The sequence below is a fragment of the Manihot esculenta genome, chromosome 6 (assembly GCF_001659605.2).
Source record: "Manihot esculenta cultivar AM560-2 chromosome 6, M.esculenta_v8, whole genome shotgun sequence".
NCBI classification, from domain to species: domain Eukaryota; kingdom Viridiplantae; phylum Streptophyta; class Magnoliopsida; order Malpighiales; family Euphorbiaceae; genus Manihot; species Manihot esculenta.
In genome coordinates this window covers 28,293,409-28,320,032 of record NC_035166.2, presented here as the reverse complement: position 1 = coordinate 28,320,032, position 26,624 = coordinate 28,293,409, and the positions used below count along the sequence as shown (strand labels likewise).

Genomic DNA, 26,624 nt, shown 5'->3' with positions numbered 1-26,624 from the left:
ACTGGCGGATCGATGTCGGATACCAAAGAATGGGGACCCACCAACTTGATTGCATTATATAGATTTATTTGTCCCATTCTTGATGTCATGTCCCCATCCTGGGCTAGAACGGTTGTGGAGGCTGAGACTAATTGGTGCAGTTCCCCCTTCCCACCCTCCATTTAATTCATTTTGTATGCAAAATCTTCTGCTGCTATCTATTGATAGCTATTGAATTTAATGCTGACAATTGTTGTATCGCCCGCTGGATTTTATCTGCCTCGCTAAGTCAAGTGTACTATTTCCCCACTGCCATTACATTTGAAAATATATTTGTTTAAACTAATAATATTTGATTATATATAAAAAAAAAAACATAACTCCTTCAGTGAAAAGCATAGCAGAGAGATAATTAAGGTCCACCATCTAAATGGGTTTGTTGAGAAAATGGAAAATTGTATAAATATTGTATGGCACAAAGAAATGAAGAGAGCAGTAGCTCCCCTCATAAATGATGAATAAAACAGCCCAATAGCAATAAGTGGGAAAATATAGAAAAGATTTTGGTGGGGAAGTGACGGGGACGCAGGATGACAAGTGACTTTTATTGCCAAATGCACTAAATGTCACAAACTATAGTCACCCTGGTTACCAAGGCTTGCATAGCTATTTGGACATCATAGACAGAGCTGTGGCCCCTTTTCTTAAGTGTACCCACCATATGGAACTTGACAGAATTGTCTTTGCTGGAGTTTTTTGCATGGTTGAGTTAATATACGGGACATAGTTTGTTGAACTTATTTTTCTCTCAAATGTGCAACATGCGCCCTACGCACACACCCTTAACTAGATGTTGTAAATGTGGAGAAAAGATGCCCACATGCATATAGATATAAGATTTTGCCTCCAATACAACAAACTCTAGAGTCACTGGCAAATCTCCTTTTTGGCGATAGCGACCAATGACCTTTTTTCATGTAAAATAAATAAACCCTATTGTAAATCTATATTTAATCGAGTTTAAGTAAGTTCCCTTGGCTGTAATATCCTTTATTATTTGGCTCTTATGTATGTAGCGGTCCACGTATTGACGCAGGAATGTGTGGGACCTTTGAGACACTGAATTATTATTATTTTTCTTTAGATATAATTTGCTTTGATTTATCCTCTTCACCAAATATTCTTGAATCTTAACTAGACATAAAGGTTACCAAATTAATTATGGCATGTGCTCCTTAATACCTGAATTGCTTAGGCCCAGGAGATTAGATATAATTAACCCCAACCACTGAAGTCTGAAGAGTGAAGAGAGGATACCGTCCTTTTCTCTTTTTTTTTTTTTTTATTCAATTTTTTCTTCACAAGCTAAATTAATGTGGGAGAAGCAGATTGAGATTTCTTTTGAAGGGTTACTCCACTCAATTTTCAGGACTTTGTAGTTCTAGAAATCAGACCCTGGTCTGAATCCGACTCGTTCGCCATGCAGCCATAATAATATCCATCCATGTATCTCTTTTCCAAGGGTATGTTGGGAGTCCTGTAGAGAGTAGAGGCCACTCAAATGTCGCTTACAATGCTTAAAACGCAGCCCAGAAGAGATCGCTCATTGATTTTTCCTTCCTTTTTTTTTCCAATCAACCATTAACAAACCAAGTAATTTAACCATAATTAAGATTCCATAACTTTCCCAAACTTTCTTTTAAAAAGTACATAAATGTATTTAAAATTGAATTATTTCTCTTTTGGCTTTCCCTTCGCTAAATGTAATTGATTCGCGTGTCAGCGAGGTTGAAGGGTGATTTCTAAGTCCAACACACAGCTGAACGCACATAATAGTCGGATAATAATTCTATTTGCTTTTTAATAGTAACATTAAATGCTAATAATAATAATTCCAGAGCACCTATAATCAGCTATTTCCGTGCTGATGGGTGCAAGTGGATTTCTCATCTCTGTTACGTCAACCCGACAGAACAGGGTTCAATTCGTGTTCGATTAGCCAACTTTGATTGAGAAGAACTAACAAATTGCAGAAAGATAAATGCAGTTTTGACTCCTAACTACTAATTGAGGTGGTATGGGGGGATCAGCAACAATTGCAGAACATTTTACCCTCGGAGACGAGCTAACACTGATGATACAATGTGCAGCGATCCAGTCACCACGAGAACACGTGACTGATTTTTTGTTCTTCCTTCAAGAAAGTCATTTGCAACTCTCAAGGAATGCTCCAATGATTTCTCAGTTAACAATATGATTCTGCCTTCCAGTTCCTTGTCGGGATAGATAAATTGATTCTTCAACAGTTGTTGGTATTCTGCCATTCCATCATGGAGGGGATTGATGCCCAACTCTCCAGAAGCTTGTAGCCAGTAATCTCTTAACAAGGATGCTGTAGTCGTTCGGGACTTCCCTCCAGCGATGTCAGCTTCTGTTAGGAAGACGGCCTCTAATCGTTTATCTGGAAAACGAGAGATTAATCCTAATTAGGACAGTCTAAAAAACCGAATGTTTACAATTGCATCCCCTCTTTGCAACACCCAACTGAGGTGTGCCAAATAAAGAATTGAGATAGTGAAGAGCTCGTCCATTCAGGAAGGAAGAGCAGTTTGGTCTCTCCCATGGATACCTAACAAAAATTGTCTTGCAAATTCCAAATGGTCTTTGTCACTAGCCATTGCAACCACAAGGACCATTCGTGCCTTTGGAAATGTCATCCGTACTGTGTCCACCAAAGCTTTTGCAGACTCTTTAGTGTGGGCTGAAAAGGCATTTACAAACGCAATCTAGAGGAGGTTACTCGTCTAGAACATCAGGAAGAAACAACAATAGAGAAAAGGGTGAATTACAACAACGTTCTTGGGTGTTGCTATTATAACAAATTGATCCTTGTATTTTGAAGAACTCATTTAAACATCCCTAAGTTTTAATTCTGTCAGGCACTTTAATCCCTCCATCCATTTCCTATGCATACTTCGGTAGTTAAATTTCAAATAAATGACTATTTAGTCATTAAATTTACCATTTTAATACTTCCACTGATCAATTTTAGAAACTGAATTCACGCATCTCCCTTAGACGAGGGTATTTTGTGTATTCCTTGGTATTAACAGCTAATAGATGGAGGGATGAAAGCGTTTAACAAAATGAAAACTTACGAACTTTTTTAACGACTTCCAGAAAACAAAGGAATTTTTGTCTTGTCAATAATGGCATTACTTAGAGACAGTATTGTAATTTCACCCTAGAGGAAATAAGATTAACCTCCATCAAGCAGTATTGTAGCTCCAGGAAGTCCTAATACTTCAGCTTCTTTGGATGCTAGAAATTGACTTCTTCCAAGCAAGTATGTGTTCTCCAAACCAAATCTAATAGATCCATCTGAAATTCTCCATCCTGTGCCATCCACAAAGTATCAAAAGAACAAAATGGTATCAAAAGAACAAAATAGTAGTACGAGTTACAAAAAAAGCTTCACCCATTAACACAGTATCCACAACCAATTATTTACATCTAGCTGAACAGATTCATTTTCATCATCTGATAGTTGGTACACCATCAGTTGTGGAAGTTCCGTTAATATAATTTCCAATTGGCACTGGAACAATAAAGGTCACTGAACCTAAAAATGGATGCAGCAAGCAGTATAATTCTTAAATAACTAGGGGCAGAAGTACTCCCCCATGTAGAAATCCTGAAATCAACCATTCTTTCCAGTCATGTAATTCTACCTATTATATTAGACTTGAGAGTACAAAGTCAAAGAGACTTCAGTTAATGAATGGACTGATAAGATAAGCATCATCCAGGACCTCTACCGGGAAGCAAAATTCAGTCTAGAGACTTCTTGAATACTTCAACTATAAGACAAAACCATTATTCTGCTTCAAAAAAGCTTAAAATAAAGCAAAGTACAACAAGTGCAGAGATAAGAGTGCACCTTGGTTGCGGAGGCACAATGCTGCACATGCTGCAGTAGCTGCATTTTGGAGTTGGTGACTTCCAAGCATGTGCATTTTCAAGTCAGATATCTCAATGAACTGCATATATCAATACAAGCACCATGTTGAATATTTTGCAGATGAAAAATAAGCTCAATTACTCAATGGCATAGTTAAAAGGACTAGAAAGAGATGAGGTTTAGTAATTGTTTTAAAAATTAAAGATGCGAAGAAGTCTTGCATGCTCAAGAAATAATCATTTAAGAACATACCAGCTGGAAATCCTTCTCGACTTGAATCATTATGTCACACAACTGGCAAAGTCTACCATTACACATGCTAAGGCCTTTAATGATAGTTCGGATTCCAGAATCAGATGCAGATACTACAGGAGAATGCATCAATGATGCTTTATTGCGAAGAATACGCTCAATGTGAGGAAGAAATGGCCCACCCAGAACTAACTGAAAATCCAAGCCACATAAATGTTGTGAAGAGTGTGAAACAAACTAAAAATAAAAATAATAATAGTAATAATAATCTGAAAATTCAGGCCACATAAATGCTGTGAAGAGTAAACAAACTAAAACAAAATAATAATAATAATTAATAATAATAAAGTCCATTGGACCATTGAATCATGCAACAAAAGTTGCTACAATCAAATGTCAGATTTGCAACATCATTGCTACACCAATATATGCACAGGCATACTATCATCCCTCTGCCACTTTAAGATACACTGTTCATTTATTTTATTAATACACTTATTTCATTAAACATATTATTTGGATATGGAGTACAAATAAATCAAAATTGCTCACTTATGTGAGCATCCATACATCAGGTTTTTTTAGCAAAAGCATAAGGGAATTCCAAAAAGCACAAATATCAACAAGTTCCTACCAAGTCAGCACTGATTACAAGTGAAAGGAGAATCACCTAACTGGACGACCATGTTTAATTATTCCAGCCTTTGCCATTGCAATGCTTTCTAGAGAACCCCCCAGTGCCATCAAATGTTCCTCACCTATACTAGTTATGACTGATGCAGCAAGTCCAGAACTACAAATTATATTTGTAGCATCTCGAGCACCTCCAAGACCAGCCTGTTACAAAAGAAAGCCTAAGAAAATTCCCAGGAGGAAAGCAGCCATCTGAATATGAATTAAGATGCTGGAACATATAATAAGAGTAACACATTTAACATTCCAAGAAGCATAACGATATTGCATGGCACAATATCAGATGCAAAAACGCCCCTGCTAAAATAAGAATTCCTGAAGAAGAATAATAGGTTGAGATATTACTAACCTCAATAACTGCAATGTTAATGTTCTCTTGAGCAAACAAGGAGAATGCAAAGGCAGTAAGAACCTGGAAATTTAAGTTTTCATAATTACACAGAAGAGTGCATAAAGGAGTTTTCACATTGTAGAATGATAATATTTGTTGTATTTCATAATAGAGATTACAATCTATTTATACATGAGAGAGGGTATCTAAATAGAAAGGAAAATCAAGTCTATGATTATACAATCCCTAGGATTAAGCAACTGACCCATCTATCAATATTTACTTCCTATTTTAACATATTTACTTTCTATAACTTATAACACTCCCCCTCAAGTTGGATCATAAATGTTAATTATGCCCAACTTGTTACATATATAATCGACTCGAGTCCCATTTAGAGCTTTAGTGAAAATATCTCCTAATTGTTCTCCAGTTCGGATATGTTCTGTTGATATTATCTTTTGTTGAACCTTTTCACGAACAAAATGACAATCAATCTCGATGTGTTTGGTTCTCTCGTGAAATACTGGATTGGAGGCAATGTGGATAGCTGCTTGATTATCACACCACAACTTAGCAGGCACCGAATTTGAAAACCCAACTTCTTCCAACAGTTGACGTACCCACAAGATTTCACAAACGGCTTGTGCCATGGCTCGATATTCAGATTCAGCACTAGAACGGGAGACCACGTTTTGCTTCTTACTTTTCCATGAGACCAAGTTACCTCCCACAAAAACACAATACCCAGTAGTTGACCTCCTATCAACTTTCGAGCCTGCCCAATCAGCATCAGAAAAGCATTCAATATTTGAGTGCCCATGGTTACCATAGAATAGGCCTCGCCCTGGGGCCCCTTTAAGGTAACAAAGAATCTGTCCCAGAGCATCCCACTGGGCAACAGTAGGAGAGGACATAAACTGACTTACCACACTCACTGAATATGCAATATCAGGACGAGTCACAGTCAAATAATTCAGCTTACCAACTAATCTTCTGTACCTTCCAGGATCTGCAAATGGCTCACTGTCTTCTGTGGTAAGTTGAAGGTTAGAGGTCATTGGGGTACTACAAGGCTTAGCACCCAATTTTCCTGTTTCTGCCAACAAATCAAGAACATATTTTCTTTGAGATAAGAAGATGCCTTTCTTACACCGCATAACTTCAATTCCCAAGAAATATTTCAAGGAACCCAAATCCTTTGTATGAAACTGTGTTTTAAGAAATTCTTTTAGGGATGTGATGCCAGCAATGTCACTTCCTGTAATAACGATATCATCCACATATACTACAAGCAGAATTACTCCACTATCAGAATTTCTATAAAACACTGAGTGATCACACTTACTCATTTTCATTCCAAACTGTTGGACCACCTCACTAAACCTGCCAAACCATGCTCGAGGACTCTGTTTCAAGCCATAAAGGGATTTTCGAAGTCTACAAACCTTACCTGACTCCCCCTGAGCAACAAAACCAGGTGGTTGCTCAATATAAACCTCCTCCTGAAGATCACCATGAAGAAAAGCATTTTTAATATCCAGTTGATGCAAGGGCCAATCATGAGTAGCCGCCAAGGAAATAAACAATCGGACAGATGCGAGCTTGGCAACTGGAGAGAATGTATCAGAATAGTCAACTCCATAAGTTTGTGCATAACCTTTTGCCACTAAACGGGCCTTGAGGCGAGCAATAGATCCATCAGGGTTTACTTTTACTGCAAACACCCATTTGCACCCAATAGCCCGCTTTCCTGGGGGCAAGGACATCAACTCCCAAGTACCATTAGTGTCAAGGGCCATCATTTCCTCTTCCATTGCAGCACGCCAACCAGGATGGGACAAAGCCTCAATAACAGTTTTGGGAATTGAAATAGAATCTAAAGCAGTGACAAAACAACGAGAAGAGGAGGATAATTGATCATAAGAGACACAAGATGAAATAGGATAAGTGCAAGTACGTTTACCTTTGCGAAGAGCAATGGGCAAATCCAAATCAGACGGTGAAGGATCAGTGGGAGCAGGATCTGTCGACAAAGAAGCAGGTAGCGGAACGGAGTCAGAGTCCTCTAAGCGTCTGGAATACACATGAAAGATGGGAGGGCGACCTGGCACATGAGCGAAAGGTGTAGGAGTAGTCTGAGGAGACAAAGAGCGAGCAGTGTATAACAAGAGGTCATCTTCCTCCCTCTCGGTGTTATAAACAGATGATGGCGGAAAAAATGGAGTGGACTCAAAGAATGTTACATCCGCAGACACAAGATACCGATTCAGATCAGGAGAAAAACAACGATACCCTTTCTGACGTCGAGAGTAGCCAAGGAAGACACATTTGAGTGATTTAGGATCCAATTTAGTAACCTGTGGACGAACATCACGAACAAAACATGTACAACCAAACATACGTGGCTCAATAGGAAACAAAGATTTAGTGGGAAACAAAATGTTATAAGGGATATCACCATGAAGGATGGAGGAAGGCATGCGATTGATCAAAAAACAAGCAGTGGATACAGCATCAGCCCAAAAACATTAAGGTACCTTCATTTGGAATAAGAGAGCTCTGGCTACTTCAAGAAGATGTCGATTTTTTCTTTCAGCAACTCCATTTTGTGAAGGAGTGGCAACACAAGATGACTGATGAAGAATCCCTTTTTGTAACAAATAAGATTGAAATTCCCCAGAGAGATACTCTTTAGCATTATCACTTTGCAATATACGGATGGAAGTATTGAATTGGGTTTGGATTTCAGCATAAAATGCACAAAAAACAGAAAATAATTCTGAACGACTCTTCATTAAAAATAACCAAGTAGTACGAGAGAAATCATCAACAAAAGTAACAAAATACTTAAAGCCAGACTTAGACACAACAGGACAAGGACCCCAAACATCTGAATGTACTAACTCAAAGGGAGACGAAGCCCGTTTATTGACTCGAGGCAGTGTAGGTAAACGATGATGTTTGGCAAATTGACAAGACTCACAATCTAGAGTAGACAAAGAATGAAACTGTGGATATAACTTCTTTAAAACTGAGAGAGAAGGATGCCCCAAACGACAATGAACATCAAAAGGTGTTAAACGCGTGGAGCATACCAGAGATCGAGGAGATCGAGGTAGTTGCTGATCCAAGACGTAAAGACCCTCTGACTCACTCCCTCTACCAATAATCTGCTTCGTCGAAAGATCCTGAAAAACACAGTGATCAGGAAAGAATGAGACACAACAATTCAATGCACGAGTGAGTTTACTAACGGAAAGCAAATTAAATGCGAACTTAGGGAGACATAACACAGAGGATACAGAAAGAGAAGGGGTTAAGTTGACATGACCAGAACCAATGACAGAAGATTTAGTGCCATCAGCAAGAGTAACATAAGAAGGCGATGTACGAGACTCAAGATTGGACAAAAGGGTAGAATTACCTGACATATGATCGGTAGCACCAGAATCAATAACCCATTTTGAGGATGAAGACACAAGACATGTAGTAGAGTTACCTGACTCGGCAATTGCAGTGATAGAGGAGGAATTAGAGGATTTTAGAGATGCTTGGTATTGGATGAATTGTGCATACTCATCTGCAGATATCAAAATTCCTTGATTGGAAGATCCATTCAATTTGTGGTCCGTGATTTTAGTCATCATAGGAATCACATCAGTTACGGTGGTGGTTTTCACTTCAACCATGACAACAAACCCAAAACGACAGCAACAAAAGAAACACAGAATCAGAAAACAGTACCCGGCGTGAACAGTACCGATGAACAGTACCACGTGAACAGTACCGATGAACAGTACCACGTGAACAGTACCTATGAACAGTACTCCGTGAACAGTTCCGATGAACAGTACCGATAAAAACACCTCCCCCAAAACCCGAACGGCAAATAAACCTCAGATCTGACAAGGGAACGATGTGGCGGCTCCAGCGATGGTGAGATCCAAATATTACCCGTTATGGGTAACCCAAATAAACAGAGCCCTAAGTCTCAAAAAAAAAAAATTTTTTTTTTTTTTCTTAAAAAAACTTTGACGGGAGAGAACAATTAAATCCCTACGAGAAAGGCTCTGATACCATGTAGAATAATAATATTTGTTGTATTTCATAATAGAGATTACAATCTATTTATACATGAGAGAGGGTATCTAAATAGAAAGGAAAATCAAGTCTATGATTATACAATCCCTAGGATTAAGCAACTGACCCATCTATCAATATTTACTTCCTATTTTAACATATTTACTTTCTATAACTTATAACACACATCATTGACATGACTTATTATCGATAAACTGAACCTGAAACACTGCATAAAGCAATCAAATTTCAAAGAAGAAACTACAAACTCAAATGATGTCATCATCATCAGTTTGACTGCAAAAATGCAATATAAAATATTAAAAAATAGAAAAATGAGTATGAAAATTGCAGATCCATCTGCTAAACAATACATGCCAAGTATTCCATATGATTGTGGACATTTAAATTAATGCAACAGCACACCACGTTTCTCTGGCAGCAGGGTTGGGGCCTTAGATGCTATCTCTAGGCAAGCCAATCAGTATGCTTTCTATTATGTGTTCCTTTTTAACTAATGCAGTTATCTAATCTCTGTCCAGGGAAAAGAATTTCTACCATAAAGCAAACAATGTGCAACCCAAGAACAAAAGAACAAATCGTTAGCATTGTAATGACAGCAGTAGGCACGTGGATACCTCAAAATGACTCAAACATCCATTTTCTAGTCGGATAGCCTCATCAAGCTTCTGCCTGATCTGATGAAAATGACAATTTAACACCATTGCTGAGACCGGCTCACCAAATTTTCCCATCGACATGCGCTCCCGTATGGTCATGATATGTGGGCTGCTCCGACAAAACAAAGTTTGTCATAAACGTAAAAAGCTGCAAGTATACATGTATTTGACTCCAATACAGAATATATGGTGTAACAATTTTTACGCGTTTCATTAAATTACAATATATTGGAATCAGCATTAGCTATAAACCAAGGACAAAAAGAAACCTGGGTGTGGTAGCAAGTTCATACCTAGTGTAACAACCAACGGAATAGCCTTCTGCCCGTAAGATGTTGGAGAGGAAGGCCGCAGTTGATCCTTTTCCTTTGGTCCCGGCAATGTGAATGGCCTACGTTAAAAAAATTGGGAGCTGAATCGTATTGGTCTAATTAAAGAAATGCAATAGAGATGGAAAAGAAACCGGAACCTTAAACTTGGCGTGCGGATTCCCCAGACGATCCATAAGTCGCCGCATGCGACCAAGATCAAATCCTTCGTCTGAATCTGTACCAGCGTCCTTGGGGACACCTGACTTCTCGTAGTTCTTGAGAGAGTCCAAGTAATCAACGAAGTCCTTGAGCTCTGGCTCGTCTCTGTACGAAGAGAATAACTGCTTAAAGTCTAACTTCCTTAGGCTCAGAGTTCTGCTACCATCAGCATAGAAGGCTTTTCTTCGAAGAAAGGCGGGCCATTGGCTTTGGCTGAGAAATTGTTGAAATCTCATCTTTCTTCTACTCCGCTATCGTTTTGATCAACAAATGACCGAAAAATCAAGGTAACAAGTTTAAATCAGCTTCCCCCGAAACGGAAATCTTTAAATTTACAGAGACAGGTGCACGAGAGTGTAACTAAAGAGGAATTACAGCTAGGAAATGAAATTTTATAGCTTAAACCATACAAATACCTGGTTGCCGCACGGCCGGTGACGGTTGACGGTCGAGGTCGGCTCGACTTCGCCGGGAAGCAGATTGCAGAACTGACGGCAGCCGCGGAAGCGGGAGAGGGAAAGAGAAAGAGGGAGCTGGGCGTGGGGGGAATTATTCAGAATCTCAGATGAGTGTGAGGCGAAAACGACGTCGTGTCAACTTCGGCTGACTTCTTATCCATGTGGCATCGAGTTCGTATTCAGGTCCTTCCACGTCACCGACATCAATTTTCTTTTCTTTTACGTGTTTGCCTCGGCTTTTTCCTTCCATATTTTTATCATGAAACTCCACTTTGCTAGTGTAAAGTCTGAACTTTATTTTTTCGACTAATAATCAAAATTAATGTGATTGAAAATCTCAAAAATATATGTTCATGCGATTAACATATCTTATTATTTATTAATTTGATTTATATAATATTTACTCCACAACATTTATTATAAATTAATAAAAAATTACAATAAAATTATTTAAAACATTATAGTTTTAAATATCTTACAATATTCATATATTTAATAAATTTACAATTATGCATATGAATGTATTTACAATTAGAGTAGATATTTTAGTAGAATAGTTCTTAAATCTTTAGGATACGTTACAGAAAATGTATGTTAATACAACTAAAAATATTCTAGTCATTTAATCCATATTCAATGGTAAATGAAATCAAATATGATTAAATGACCCATTTATTTACAGAAAAAAAAAAAATCTTATTTACTTTATCTTATATTAAAAATAGAAGGATTACCCTATAATTTCCCTACATGAGTACAAACTTCAAAAAATAGTTATCAAAATAAATTCACAGTGACTAAATTTATTTAAATGAATTGGTCTTTAAATTAATTTCAATATTATTTTAAGTGCCTCATTTACATTTTCAGTTTAATAAATTGAATCTGAATACAAAAATTTATTTAAATACACTTTTTTTTTATAAACTTTAATTTCGTATACAAAACATGGATTTGTTTTTAGATCAATTAGCTTCATTTTTCTAAAATATAGACATGTTTTTTTAGCTCATTAATAACTTCAGTGTAGTTAGTTCGTCTATAATAACAAAATCGTGGCTATAAATGAAAGGGCTACAAACAAATTTATCCAAAACTGAAACATAACATTTTCCAAATGAGGAGGAGAGGAAGAACGAGAAAGAGATAGGGTGTTGCATGAGTACAGGTATTTGTAAAGCTTTCTCTGCCAAGTACACTTTCCACCATAATCTACACTCAACTTGATGAATACATACAGACAGACATTTGCTTCAGAAAACCATCCTTCAGCACTCAATGGACTGATTTTTGCCTTTCAGAAGCACCTTCATGCTCAACCTGACTGATAAAATAGTAATTTAAGACATATTTAAGATATTAGCATTGAACGCAGGAAGAACTTCCGTTGCTGCAAGGCCTTACATCTACAAGTACCCTTGCTTTTTTCTTCAACTTAGCACAAAATTCTTCTTTCTCAAGCTTTCTTGAAGCCAGATCAGATTCTTTTCTCCCTCTCTTGTGATCAACTGTTTCTGCACCCTGGATGTCATCGTCATCCAATCCAACTGTATCAATAAGCATGCAGCATCAATCCATAAGTCTAGAGGCTCATTTTCATGAAAGGCATCGATTAACAAAAAGCAAGGCAAATGTTATCATGCGGTGAAATGCAGGATTCTTATTCCATAGGTATGAATTGCTAAATGTTAAAAGGCCACAGATTGTGTTAAGATTCCCTTCCCGAAACCAATGAACCTTAGCCTTTGCTTCCAATAAATTCCTAGGTGGTTCAAAAGCAACCCCAGCTTCTATTTAGCATTTAAAAAGTGACGCCTTTCAGTAACTCTACATCACTCACTGAAATGACTCATAATCCTTTTGCAATCGTCAATCTCTACTCTAAACCTAATCTTAAATTGTTTTCCCCAACAATCAAGAGCCTTCAAACGAGAACTGAGTTTAGCAAGTAAACTCTCAAAACTAGCAGAAGTCCAACATTCCTTCACCACAAAACAGACATTCAGGTTCAAAAGCCCAATTATTCTCAATCGAAAGAGGTGAACAGTGGCATAAAAACTTGCAATTGCAAAAAATTCGGAAGGTGATCCGATATAGAAAGATCAAGCATATGGGCAACAGCTTGATTAAAGTGGGTCTTAGTTAAACATCTGTCTAGCTTTGTCATTTTCCCAAGTAAATTATACCTAGCATAAACTAAATCGAGCAATCCAAGAGCAGTAATTGTATCTCGAAACCTCTGAATAAGTCAGTTTGGCTGATCTAGACCACCTACCTTCTCAAAAGCACAAAACACATCATTAAAGTCCCTAATACACGCCCAAGAAAGAACACTACTAGTAGCTAGTTATTTTAAATCATAATAATTTTAATTAATATTCATAATATAATTAGCATAGTATTATATTATAAAATAAATATTTTCATCTCACCGTATTATGACATTTATTTGATAAAAAAATTATTATATAAAAGAAAGAAATATACCAGATACATTGTTATATAAAAATATGATATTATATAAAAATGTCATATTTAATTTCCATAATTAAATAGTAATTTTATTTATAATGATTAAATAAATTTTAATGAAATTTAAAAATATTATTAAAAATATATGCATAACCAAAAGTATATTAATGATTAAAAAAATATATTTAGATAACATAATATATATTAAGATTTAAATTATTAAAATTCAATTTATTTATTTTTATGTAGTTATATAAAAAGATAAAATATAAACTATCTGTTTTTTACAATTATACTTTTAATTTTTTTATAAAAATATTCCATATTAATATTATTTTTATAATTATATCATTCATGTATATTTTTGTTAAAAATTAATAAAAATTTATTTTAATATAAAATATTTTTTAATTAATAAAAATTTTTAATAAAATAACATTTAAATTTAAAAGCATATATATAGATAAAAAATGTGTTTTATTTTGTTGATTAAACTTTTAATATTTAATTCAAAATAAATAATAAAAATTAGATGGATGGAACCCTTTAATCTGAAATTTTTTATATTAAATTAATTTTATACTTTAATTTTTAATGAAAATATAAATAAAAAATATAATTATAAAAAAAATTATTAACATAAGATATTTTTATATATAAAAAGTTAAGGGTATAATTATAAAAAATTATAAAGTTTAGGATTTTTATGAATATTTTTTAAAAGATAATAAATATAATTAATTTTTTTAATAATTTATCAGTTAAAATATTGTGCTACTACCAATTCAATCCCTTCGCCTGGTAACGTCAGCGTCGTTAAAACTTCATACTTCTCCGGCTTTCTCTTTCTATAATACCGCCGGATACTCGTAGTGGAGAAAAACGCAGGAAAGTGGGAAACCTAGAAACAGTCTCCGAGTCCTGGCATTCTAACAATTATGTAACATGGTAACTTCTTCTTCGTTAGTAACTAATGCATTCTTTTTAGTGTTTTATGCTTAATTTGTTTTCCAGAATTTGAGGAAACAAAATAATTAGGAAAAATTGCTTCTCTTATAGGTGATTTAGAACTCAGAGGTTTCTATTATTCTATAAAGATAATACCATTTGCTATAATCTGGCAGAGAGTCGCACTCTGCTGTTGTTTTCTCTCTCAATTTTTATTGTCAGAGTTGTAACTGTTTGGTGAAAATTTTGAAACAGGGTACCCGCTAGGGAATCGGTGGGTTAATTCAAGAGCGTGATTTTTGTATTTTACTCCGTGGGTCAAAGTTCTCTTCTTATACATGGCGATGAATATGGAGGAAATTGAAAGTAAAGTTCCAAAGTGTGAGCTCATTTGCGAGGAAGATTCAAAAACCTGTAGGTGTAGTAAATTGGAAGAAAGTAATAAGAAGGCTGAAGCAAGGATTGTAGAATTGGAACGGGAGATTGAAAGGAGGAAGAGTGAGTATGGAGTGCTTGAGGCTAAGTTCAAGATACTAGATGCTCAAAAGTGTGCTGCTGAAGATGAACTAATGGCTTTAAGGACAAAGGATGGTGAATCTGGAAAGAGCAGAAATCCTTTTGAGAATGAAAATAAGGCTAGTCTTAGAGGGGGGAACAAGGGGGATGCAGTTGTTGATTTGACAGGGGAGGGAGATGAAGAGGATATAGTAGAGCAGCTCGTGCTTGAAAACCATGTTCTGGAGTGTGAGAAGAAAAATGCTGAAAGTGAGGTTGAGATTTGGAAGAAAAAGTTTCAAGAATTGGACTTGTGTGTTTCACAGGTGTATGGCAGTACAGTCTTGAGTAGTAGGAAAAGACTATCAAATGAGGTTGCCAAAGGTGAAAATAGAACAGATGTAAGGATCAGGATGGACCAGCTGCAAATTAACGAGAACTTGGTGGATGTAGGGCCAAGCTGTGGTACCCTGGGTAAAATCATTGATGATTTTCCTGCAGCTGGTATGAACTGACTTGATTTCTTTTATTACTGTTGCTATTTACTTTGTGTTACCAATCGTTTATGTTAAAGGCTGCATTGTCTCTAGTCGAGTCTCATTTTCTTCTATCACGAGTAGGTGTCAAAGCACTAAACATAAAAAACAAGGATATGTTACTTTATTTGGCTGTTATATACCTTGGAACCATCGGTTATCCTAGCTGATCAAATTAATATGCTGGATTTCTTATTTATACCAAATAGAATTTAATTTGGCTATGGTTTAGAGGAGTTCTCACTTAAATGGATTTACAATGCAGCCGTGTCAGCTAAAATTTTTTTCAGAAGAGCATTTATCCAAAATTCCATATCTATGTATGAATCACTTTTAATTGAGAGCATAGAACATTGATGGCCCTTTTAGGTTAACTTTCAGTCAAAATGTTTAATCTGTAATCTGTTGCTTTCCTTCCCTTCTTCTTTTCTGATTTACGTCTAAGTGTGAGAAATCCTGGAATGAAGCTTTCTTTTGCTCGCAAAAATGCTGTTCTGTTCCTTGATTGGAAGAAAGAAACAAGTAGTGAACTAATTCTATAACAAGCTTCATAATTTTCCCCTTTTGTAGGCACACCATATAAAGACAGTCCATGTGGCCACACTCCTTTGGTGGGAAAGAAAGGTGTCTGTTTGGAATCTGAAGGGGAATATCACAAAACAGTTAGAAGGCGGTTACCATTTGAAGACAGAAGCCCTAGCAAAAAGATGGCTCCGTCAACCCCAGGCGGCAGCAAACCTGAATGTCTTAATGTGATTGACATTTTTGATAGTGATGATGAATCTGATACATGTGGTGGCAAATTTTCTATTTCCAATGGTCAAGGAAATAAAAATGTCATTTCAACAGATCATGTGGAAGCTGGAATTTTGGAGGTTAACAAGGACAAGATTTCTGATCAGTGTTTAAAGGGGGCACTTTCCAATCAGGATTACAAAGAAGATGTGGATGACTGCAAAGAAAATGTTCCATGTGTCCCAACTCCTAAGAGAAAAAGATCTGCTAAAGTTGTGACTAGTGACACTGAGAATGATGAAGATGACAATGTTCCAATATCCAAACTAAAGAGGTTTCATCTTCAAGGATTAATTCCTGATATTGCAAATTCTGATGTGGGAAATTCTTTTCCTGGCAGTCCTATGAATGATGGTGTCAAAGGTATTGTCACCCGTTCAAGGCGCCGTTTAGTGACTTTGAGGCAATGTGAAGAAAAAGTTAAGGGTGAAAGGAGCTCTTCAAATAAGATCACTGAATCCAAATATGGACAAGGAATTCCTACTACAGGTGATGTTGAAGACAGTGAAACTGAGGTTGGATCAGACAGTGAAGGTGAGAGCTTGAATGGATTTATTGTTGACAGCTCTGACATATCTGATGCTGATAATGCTTCCAGCCACTCAGAAAATGCATCAGATGGCAATGTGGATTTTGATGAGATTTTGTCCAAACTTCAAAGAAGTAAGGATCGTGAATTTAAGTGGGAGTTAGAGGCAGACATGCTCTCAGCCTTTGGTAAAGATCTTGAGCTCTGTATGAAAGCTGTATGTGCTCTCTATCGGCAGCAAACTTCTGAGGAACAAGTTAGCAAGGAAACAATGTATGACAACAACCGAGGGTTTAGCAAATTTGATGCTCTCAGGTATAGGTCTTTTCTTATTTTATATGTGCAGAGTAGTTTGACGAGTTGAGAGACTTAATTCAATGAACTGCCTACTAGTTAATGTGCCCATATGTATGCATACATGATATCATGCTGCATTGAATTGTGTGGGCATATTTTTCGCCTCCTGATTTCAAGTTCGTATATGAATCCTTGAACAAGTTTATCCTTTTTTTTTTTTTTTAAATTTAAAGGATGTGAATCTAGATGAGAAATTATAATAATTCGCAATTGTACTTGTCCTTGAATTGCCAGGTTCTTTAGGATATATCCATATGATATTTTTAGTAAGTGGCAATAATTTTGTTGGAAAATATTACAGGGGCACAACCTTGGCAGAGTTTCTCACAGATGGAGATCCGCATGGTGATCTAAAGAAATCGGTCCAGCAGTTGAAAGAACGGGGCTCTCAGGCAGTTGAACTCTGTAGAACATTGGCTTCTCACTATTCTAAGCAGTTGTTTGAGATCTACAAGAACAAGGAGGATCCTCTCTTCCTCCCTCGTTAACTGGCATCTCAGTAACACCACAACAATGGCACTCATCGTCAGAAGTACCTTTCTGGGCAGATGTGAATTCCAGAGGATGACATTTTGTTGTTTTTTGCATCCTTGACTATGTGGCAATGTTCTGTAATAATACTTGCAAACATGTGTAAATATAGCTAGCTTTTCTTGATAGCCTTGTATCTATAGAAATAGGAGATCCAGCTCCCTGATCTCAGAGGAATTTATAGCCCATCATGCTTAGTCTTCTTTTCTTTTCTCTAGTTCTGTTACAAGGTGTGTGTATTTTGCTTACTTCATTGTAAATGATTAAGAAAGCAATCATTACAGACCAAGCTCATTATTATCATCATTATTATTATTTTATGGTTTTGAGCTGGATTTGGAGTTAGTAGAACTCTTGTTTATTTTTGTTGATTCTAAATGATTAAAGATTGCAAGACATAACTTGCATTATTCAAGGGATGGAATATTCTAATTTAGCTTAAAATTGAATTGCTGATTTGAGCTCAAGCAATCAATCAATGTGAGAATATTCTAATAAATAGCTTGCCAGATAGAACCAGCAATAGATGTTAATTCCTTAATCCCCATTATCATGTAATAAATTAAAAAAGAATGGGATTATAAATGTTATTAATCCTAAGAACACAGGCTGGTCTATCTTCTTTAGTTTTCAAGACCACAGCTTGGAACTGCAAGGAAATAGAAGGCCACATGGGCTTGTGGGTCCTCTAGAGTTGCGGGTAGACCCCACATTTTACACTCAAAAAACAAACATGTAGAGAAGGCTATAAATATTACAACACAATGTCCTCTCGTCCACAATAATTTCTCAAACTCAAACTCTCTGCTTCTTCTATTTATTCTGTAAGGTCTCTGTCTCTAAAGAGAGGAGAAATGGCTTATTGTGCGGTTTCATTTAGAGTTTTGGCCGCCATTGCTGTTCTTTACATCATCGTCTTGCCTTTGGCTCATGCCCAGTCCCCTGCTTCTGCTCCTTCACCCACTAGCGACGGTAACTCTTCATACCTTCTTTTCTTTAAAATCACATCGGATTCCTTTCTGAATATTAATTAACAGGTAGGGTTTTTTTTTTTTTTTGTGGGGGTTAAATTAATTGCAGGCACCTCAATAGACCAAGGAATAGCTTATATTCTAATGCTGGTGGCGTTGGTTCTGACATATCTGATTCACTGAGATTCAATTCCATGATTCTGGAGAAAAATGGTTTATGGTTTTGTGATCATAATTAGCTTCTTTCTAGTTTTGAGATTGTGAATCCCAAATTTGGAGGCAACCAAAGAGCTACAGATTTCGGTTCGAAATATCTCTTCCTGTTTCCTGTGGAGGACTCCTCGTGAGATTTGGTTTGGGCAGTGCATTGATTGTGTAGTTTTGATTCTATTCCCAAATGATCATATTTCTCTTTTGCTTATTCCTTTTTTTAAAAAAGAAAAATTGTTCACTCATTTCTCTCTTGATCCATCCAGATACTTTGAAATTACTTTTTGAATAAATTTATTAAAAAATACATTAATTAAATAGGATTATGAATTTGTTTTTGAAATTTATGATCTCTTGTAAAAGTATCCATAGTGTAAATAATTTTATGAGGAGGTGAAACCATAATTAACAAAAAGAAGACACTTTCTTTAAATATTAAATCCTAATACTTTCACATATGAGTGAACTTATGACCTAAAGAGGTTGCACCATTGTGGACTGCCAATGCCCTAGGCTATATACCATAATATTAACCTTTTAGTAATCATTAACTGTTTTAATAATGATAATCATTTTAGTAGTGTTTTAGTTAAATGTTATAAAAATTAATTTTTTTATTTTTATTTATAATTTCTAAATAATAATATTTTAATTCAATTAAAATATTAAATATTATTTTTAAAATTATTATTGAACAGAATTTTAATAGTGAATTGTACAGTAAATGGCCATTGGTCTCCTTAACAGTGGAGAGTTATGGTAGTAAGGAAAGAGTGAGTGATTGTTTTTTTTTTCTTTCAAAGATATAGTTCATTTTATAAAGGCCATCAACGTGGCAACGTGCCATTTGGGACAAATTATTACTTTCTCATGATATAGTATACCAAACTAATAATATTAAGATAAATAATTAAAAAAATTAAAATTTAATAAATTTAATTAAATTTTTATAATATAATTTTTTTAATAATAATATAAATTTAATAAATAATTTTTATTTTTTTAATTACATATCTTAATATTCAATAGTAGATATGAAGTACTAAATAAGCTATCACTATTTAGTGTTTTTCACAATCTACGACTAGCAAAAAGAAATTCACCATCTGGCTGGCTATAAGCTTCTCTCACTCTTTGTCCGAAATAATTTATTTTGAAAAAAAAAAATCAAATCAATTTTTACTGAATTTCTATTTTCTAAATGGAAAATTTACAAGTTTAAAAAAATTAATTTTTTCATTTCAAATAAAATAATTAATAATCGACACATACTTTTCATCAAAGTTAAATAAATTTGTTTTTTATTTTTTTATTAAATAAACCCACAAAAAATCAAATAAATTAATGTTTTAAAAAAAATGAAAATAATTGTTTCTTCTATTGTTTTATTAATGAAATATTAATTTTGCATTTTAAATATTAACATTTATTTATTAGTAATTAAAAATGAAAAGCAACGAGAACTAAAGGTCCACCTTCCGCAAATATTAAAAATTATTTGTAGAACCACCATCCGCCTAATGAAACCCGTCTTCCATTGCAAAACCACAGTTGAAGAAACAGCTTAGATTTTTCCCAATCCTTCTTCGACTGATCTGCTTGTATTTAGCGGCAGAAATAGTACTGATGTTTCTCTTGTTGTTCTGGTATTGTTTTTCCCAATCATTCTCCGACCCATCCGTAAATCTCGGAAACCGAGGACAAAGATATACAGTAACAGCACTACTTATTTGGATCATTTCTGCCAAAAAAAAATTAAAATGGCTCATTTTATCCCAATGAGAAATGTATTTCTTTAAAAAGAAATTAATTAAATTAAATTTTTGCAATTTTTTTTAATTCTAAACAAGTGTAAATGATAGAAAAAGGAACCATGGGAAAGAACATGTTTGTAAACTACTAAAACTCAGAGAAATCCTAGAATAGGGAAATCTCCCAAAATAACAAAATTCATGCTCATTCCGAGCTGTATATTGCAATCAACCTAGGAAACAAAATTGGCCAAAGATAGCAAATGCTTTTCCATCCTGCACTTGCATGCCTAGAGAAAAGAACCTAACGTTATCAGAACCATATTCTCTTCTTTGCTTGCTATATTATTCACGTGATATCCATTGGCTACTACTTCAATGCCGAGTGTTTCTCCTATGCTGTCACCAAAAACTTATTCAACAGAGACCAAAAACAACTGATAAGGAACTAAACCCCATCTTTGTTACGAAGTTGCATACTGGCGATGCAGAACATACTTAACAACTTCATAAAATGACACCACGATCCCGACAGATGGGCCTACACGTCCAACACGAGGACCAACACCTGTGAAAAGCGCTTTCATTCCTCCATCCCTAATCCAAACAAAATTAAAAGAAAAAAAAAATCATCATCTATGAGAAATATGTAAATCCACAATAACGAAATCAGAAGCCAAAATTAGTTTGTATGCAAGTACAGCAGGAAAACATCAGAGACAGCAGAAAATGCATCAGATTCAAGGCATACAAGTCATGAAAGTGGCATTATTATGTCATTGTAAGTGAAAACTCAACAACTATAGGGCACCATGATGGGACGAGGATATCATTTACAAGAGGACATTCTATGCCTGTTGCAATTTTTTCTTTTTCGATACCAGCAACTGGAGTACTGAGATTCTGGATTGTCCACAACATACTTACCTCCCCTAATGAAGAATCACATTCAAATGACACACAATCCAATAGTTGAGACTTGAGCCCTCAATTCCATATTTTAATCTTAGGCCTTACAAACAGTTCGTTTAGCGTTTATGAAAATTTAGTATTATTGTCTCATTAAGAAAATAAATGACCAAGTTGAGCTACTTGGTCAGGCACTTTGCCAAGCATGAGCCTATACGGAAAACCTAACAAATATTCCACATTACCAAATTGGTGAGGAAGGTGGACATCAAACAATAAAACTCATATTCATGAAGTAAGAAATGTACCTCCAAACATCCAAAAGAACTTGTCGTGTAGTCATCCTCAATGCCCTTACATGATCCTTCTGAAATCAGGAGAAAGACATCAAGTTGTTAGATGCTGTCAGTCAAGTGAAAAGCTTATCAATCTCCATTTGCAATGACAAACAGTGCTCTGGTTCAGTTTTTCCTTAAAACTACAAGGACATTTACTCTTGTTTGGAATAAATAATTTATAAGAAAAAAATTTAATTGAATTCTTACGCAATCATGCATGATTTATATTTCTTTTAAATTGAATTTTTTAAAGTAACAAGAATTGAATTATTTTATTTCAAATGTGTTTTTTAACAATAAAAGAAATCAATTAAATTGAATTCTTGCAAATTTATTGATTCGGTTAGTGTCTTGTTTCTCCCATTTTTTCTTCAAGTAGCATAAAAGAACCAACAAAATACGCCATAAATTACAGAGAGATCATACTAGACACCTTAACAGATATACATGACGGTCAAAATCTGCCTAAATTGGCATGCAAATTATGAAGGGGCAAGTAACCTCTATCTGTCTTCGGGTTTTGGCAACATCTAGAGGACAGGTAGCAGCGCCAGCAAGACTACCCGCAACAAAACCAGCAGAAAAGTTTGCTCCAAGAACACTTGCCACATTGGATTCTTCACCAACCAAACTTAATAGTCTTCTCCTGATCTATACTAACAGCAAACAAAAATGTCATTTTCCAGCAAATATACAGCATGCAAACACTAAATCATCTAAATATCGATGGCCAAGGAAGGTAGAAGTAAGGAGGAGGGAGTGGTGATTGTTTTTAAAGGAAAAAAAAAAGGAAAGAGAGAGAGAGAACAGCCAAACAGTTAGGTTCTCACTGGCTCAAGGGTTGACCAACAAATTGCAGAGAATGGAACATCACGAGCAAGCTGTGCCCCCATGCCTGTCCATAACACGCGGTAACCTCCCACTGTTGCAACCAAGTGAATCAACTAAAATAAGTAATCATGTTAACTAGTTTTCAATATGCCAACAAGGATGTGTTCTGAGCCATAATCCTTCATTTTGGTTCTTCCCGGTATAAATTAGCATGAGAATGTCATAATTAGTTGACGTGTTTGAGATGCAATTCAAAGATCAAAAGTTATGCTGATAAAGGAATCAACTTACAGTTGTTTTGGGCATTACTTGTGCTCCTTACATGGGAGAGGACCTCCAGCAGTGTTTTCCAAACTCCAGGAGGTTTACCAACTTGGGATGCTTTAAATGCCTAAAATTGTAATAAAGTGCTGAAATAAGAAACTATAATTATAGAATGAAAGAAAATATAAAGGTGAGAAAGCGGAAAATGGAAAGAGATCATCATCAAATTCTAAAACCATCAAATGAATCCACATACATAACGTACACTACACTAGAAACCAGACTAAATCTTGAATCATGGAATTTCTATTTTTTTCCCACCTGCATGCGAGTTCTAGCAAGTTCGATAGGGTAACAAGTTGCACAGGCTAAAGAACGTGCCAATGAACCTGCTACTAAAGGCACATATGGCATTGCCCCAGGAATATTCTGGGAGGTAAAACCCTCCATCCAATTGCGAAACATATCATAGCATGGTAGGTAGATTCCCACCTGTTTTTACAGAAATTGGAAGAAAGTCAGTAAATGATAAATTAGCACAAACCATAGTGCCACCTCTTTGTGGGCATAGCCACACAGATCAAGAAATTTACCGTTGGTACAGCTAAGGCCAGACCAGCATTTGTGCCTCTCCAAAGCCTACCAAATCCTTCCTGAAAAGTACCACCGAATAAATAACTGAGGGCAGATCAAGTTTATAGAAACTCAAAGACAAAGGCTATTATGAAAAATAAAACCTAAAACAGAAAACACATCATAATCTTTTTAAGTCAACATAATATGTTACACTCCCTGTTGTTAGAATCTTCTGATTCTTTATTCGAATATGTTTCCCACCATATCGATTTGAATCCATGGCGCAAATTTTAAATATACTTGAAAAATCTTATGATCCTCAATTTGATTCCACATCTTTGCGATTTGATCCACATCTATGGGGTAAATCGCAAATGTACTCGAATTGCGACTAAGTCAAAAGAATCGACAATGAATCAAGTGAATCAATATGAAACGATCAAGACTTCGCTTGATTCAAGGGATTATTTTTAAAAAAGTGGTTAGTTTCATAATTCACTCATTTTTGCCATGCGAATTGCCCATAACCTTTTCCTTAGCTATTTTTCTTCCATCACTCACTCTTTCCCCCCTCCCTCTTATTTTTCTTTCTTTTTTTTTTAAAAAAAAAAAAATTCATTTCCTTCTCTAATTATAGTTGTCAAATTATGACGTTATATATTAATATATTTTAATCTTTTAATGTGTCCTACCATTCTTTTTTATTATTTAATTATTTGATAAAATTTAAATGAGAGTTTCAGCATATACATAATGATAATCATTGTGTACAATTCAAGAGCTCTCAATTCATAATATAAAGCTATATAACATAATAAGAATATATTGCTCTATTATAGAATATATTTTTAGTTAAGACAAATAATAATTCTATAATTATTAAAATATGTAATTACAATATTTTTATACTTATTTTTTAGAATATATATCATTTTTAATTAATTTTTAAAATTTTTTCCAATCTTACGATTGATTCGATTCCCAATTTATAAATGAAGATTTTGATTCTCAATTCGAATCTTGATCTGACAACTATGGCTGTACTTGCAAATGTTTACTGACCACCACACATTAATACATCCGATTTGAAATGAATATCTCCTCACTTGCACAATGCAGATACAAGCATTTCATCTTATTGTCATAAATTGGCATGGTCAAAAGCTATATGTACTTGAACATGTCAAAGAAAGCAAAAAAAAATCAACCTGTCGAATGATTTTGTAGAAGACATCAAGAGTTCCCTTGTATTGAAAACAATCAGGAGGGCAAATCGATACCGTTCCATGAACTCCAGCACGCGTGCATGATGGTGAACATCTTAGATCAGCAAACATCTGAGAGCAACATATAGCATACCTGATTAGCTGAAAACTTAAGTACGAGACAAAATAACACTATTTGCAAACACAAAGGCTTCATTTGGAATAAATGATATGTAAGAAAAGAAATGGATTGAATGCTCATACAATCAGACTACTGTGCCTAATTTTTTCCCTTTTAAAATGATTTTTTTAGAAGTTAAAAGAATTAAATTCTTTTAGTTTCCAGATGAGAATTGATAAAAAATAATAATAATAATTAAAAAAAAATTCCTCACAATAGTTTCAAACTGGCTGAAAGAAGGGGGGGGGGGGGGGGGATGCATACCATGTTTGGCCCAAAATATGCCATCCGACTAGTAATATTGCTTAGTGGGTGGGAGTAAGGAACCCCTGCAGCCTGCGCCTGCAACCTTGTCTATAAATTGAGGAAATAAAAATGGTTTCAGCCTGAGACCAATTTCTAGTCATATTCACAACAGAAATTGCAATAATTCCCACAAACTTTGTCAATAACACCTCAAATGCAGCTAAACGGAATAATCAAGTTATAAGGAAGATAAACCAATTAATCCAAAGAAATAGAATATTTCAATGGGGAAAATTAGACAATAAGCGACCACATCAATTTACCGACCAAAAAAAAACCTATAAATAGGTGCATGCATAGTGATTACCTTGACAACATCCAGAGGGTTAACTATAATAGCTGATAAAAACGCAGCACCAGCAGCCGAGAAGGCTCTTTCTGCAAGCCCTAATTTCCAGTCGGACTTACAGTTTGAGTGGCGAGGATGAGGAACAGATAATCCAGGCTCTGCTCCATCAATCACCAAGGAATCCGACATCAACAAATCGTGACTATTGATTTCGACTCTTGCGGTCTGGTCTGGAGTCGCCCATGGTTTCTGAGTTCGCTCTAGCTCGACCATCTCTTTTGATCAAGACCGACCAAATAGAGACTTCAATCTGCAATAGAGTGGGTTTCATATTAAGCATTGTTTTCACGATTCTTGGAAACGGGGAAAACACGGCAGAAAACGCTTACCTCACAGAGGCTAGAGATACGACCACGTTTGGTGTCGTTTCCGGTTGATTTTGATTAATGCTCTAATTCCAGTGCTTTTTTTGCTAAAACCACTCGGTTAATTAGGTGGTGACAGCAAAATCAGATAGTTATTTAACGCAAACAGAACCCTAGTTTCAATTCATACGAGGGAAGGGTAGTCGTTGATTCTGATTCTAGGACTTTCTATGGCGCTTATGAGGAGGCGCGACTTACGGTGTGGGGTCCACAGCACCAAACATCTGGACTGTGTTTGCCCAAGTGAATGGACAACTCTTTTTCTTTTTATTTGACATGATAATAAGAATTGGATTATTTTTCACTTAAAAATTTAAAATGAAGTTAACATTTTATATGATTTTATAAGGATTTTTTTGAAAATTTTTTTATAAATGAATTATGGTAAATAAAGAGATAATGTTCAATTTAGTTTTTTTTTTTACTGCGTAAGATGTGCATTAAAAAAATTCAGTGAAAGAAAAAAAAAAGGAAAACCAAAAGGAGAATCTAAGCCCAACAGCAAGAGCCTCAAGCCCACTAACCCATCAGATGATCCAACCCAAAGTCTAATGTCCATAGCCCATCCCCGAAATCGGTGCCGCCTGAAACACGATTCAGCGATCCACTGCCACCACTTTTCTCAATCGCGACCTCAGCCGGACAAGGAGAAAAAAGTACGGCAAAAAACCAAAACTCATTCAAGCACAAAAGGTATGCAAATCCAACATAGATTCCTGCGGTAAAAGAAAGGCAAAA

The 26,624-nt window shown here is 35.4% G+C and overlaps 3 protein-coding genes across 7 annotated transcripts; 1 reads left to right on the top strand and 2 right to left on the bottom strand.

The window, feature by feature from the left end:
- Positions 1–1,800: 1,800 nt before the first annotated feature.
- On the bottom strand, positions 1,801–11,099 carry LOC110618018 (dihydrofolate synthetase). Of its 2 annotated transcripts, XM_021761016.2 has the most exons (11): positions 10,926–11,099; positions 10,449–10,760; positions 10,273–10,370; positions 9,938–10,088; positions 5,235–5,297; positions 4,868–5,029; positions 4,193–4,384; positions 3,920–4,019; positions 3,244–3,375; positions 2,609–2,740; positions 1,801–2,440 (listed from the first exon to the last, which is right to left on the bottom strand). In XM_021761016.2, the coding sequence occupies exons 2-11, from the start codon at positions 10,743–10,745 to the stop codon at positions 2,088–2,090; spliced, it is 1,680 nt and encodes a 559-aa protein (XP_021616708.1). In that variant the 5' UTR covers positions 10,746–10,760; positions 10,926–11,099; the 3' UTR covers positions 1,801–2,087. The 2 variants fall into 2 exon arrangements, with proteins under 2 accessions (XP_021616708.1, XP_043813753.1); XM_043957818.1 differs by lacking the exons at positions 9,938–10,088; positions 10,273–10,370; positions 10,449–10,760; positions 10,926–11,099 and adding an exon at positions 9,487–9,930 and having other exon boundaries at positions 5,235–5,351.
- A 3,127-nt stretch (positions 11,100–14,226) lies between these two features.
- LOC110616466 lies at positions 14,227–17,936 on the top strand. Its single transcript, XM_021758825.2, has 4 exons — positions 14,227–14,387; positions 14,643–15,386; positions 15,989–17,057; positions 17,401–17,936. The coding sequence occupies exons 2-4, from the start codon at positions 14,726–14,728 to the stop codon at positions 17,585–17,587; spliced, it is 1,917 nt and encodes a 638-aa protein (XP_021614517.1). The 5' UTR covers positions 14,227–14,387; positions 14,643–14,725; the 3' UTR covers positions 17,588–17,936.
- A 2,748-nt stretch (positions 17,937–20,684) lies between these two features.
- Positions 20,685–26,040, bottom strand: LOC110618116 (mitochondrial carrier protein MTM1). Of its 4 annotated transcripts, XM_021761171.2 has the most exons (11): positions 25,851–26,040; positions 25,480–25,771; positions 25,131–25,220; positions 24,689–24,817; positions 23,498–23,557; positions 23,226–23,396; positions 22,932–23,031; positions 22,640–22,731; positions 22,311–22,460; positions 21,780–21,838; positions 20,685–21,159 (listed from the first exon to the last, which is right to left on the bottom strand). In XM_021761171.2, the coding sequence occupies exons 2-11, from the start codon at positions 25,732–25,734 to the stop codon at positions 21,027–21,029; spliced, it is 1,239 nt and encodes a 412-aa protein (XP_021616863.1). In that variant the 5' UTR covers positions 25,735–25,771; positions 25,851–26,040; the 3' UTR covers positions 20,685–21,026. The 4 variants fall into 4 exon arrangements, with proteins under 4 accessions (XP_021616863.1, XP_043813417.1, XP_021616864.1 ...); XM_043957482.1 differs by lacking the exon at positions 25,131–25,220; XM_021761172.2 differs by lacking the exon at positions 25,851–26,040 and having other exon boundaries at positions 25,480–25,814.
- Between the last annotated feature and the right edge of the window lie 584 nt (positions 26,041–26,624).

Bases quoted from the DNA above. Each gene is read 5' to 3' on its own strand.
- LOC110618116 (XM_021761171.2), bottom strand. From the start codon at position 25,734: ATGGTCGAGCTAGAGCGAACTCAGAAACCATGGGCGACTCCAGACCAG. The intron at 22,732-22,931 runs GTAAGTTGATTC...TGGTTGCAACAG, and splicing joins AAGTAATGCCCAAAACAACT to TGGGAGGTTACCGCGTGTTA. The intron at 21,839-22,310 runs GTTACTTGCCCC...TCCTGATTTCAG, and splicing joins AAACCCGAAGACAGATAGAG to AAGGATCATGTAAGGGCATT.
- LOC110616466 (XM_021758825.2), top strand. From the start codon at position 14,726: ATGGCGATGAATATGGAGGAAATTGAAAGTAAAGTTCCAAAGTGTGAG. The intron at 15,387-15,988 runs GTATGAACTGAC...CCCCTTTTGTAG, and splicing joins TGATGATTTTCCTGCAGCTG to GCACACCATATAAAGACAGT. The intron at 17,058-17,400 runs GTATAGGTCTTT...AAAATATTACAG, and splicing joins AGCAAATTTGATGCTCTCAG to GGGCACAACCTTGGCAGAGT.
- LOC110618018 (XM_021761016.2), bottom strand. From the start codon at position 10,745: ATGAGATTTCAACAATTTCTCAGCCAAAGCCAATGGCCCGCCTTTCTT. The intron at 5,030-5,234 runs GTTAGTAATATC...CTTTTGTAACAG, and splicing joins TTAACATTGCAGTTATTGAG to GCTGGTCTTGGAGGTGCTCG. The intron at 4,385-4,867 runs GTTAGGTGATTC...TTGGATTTTCAG, and splicing joins TAATTAAACATGGTCGTCCA to TTAGTTCTGGGTGGGCCATT.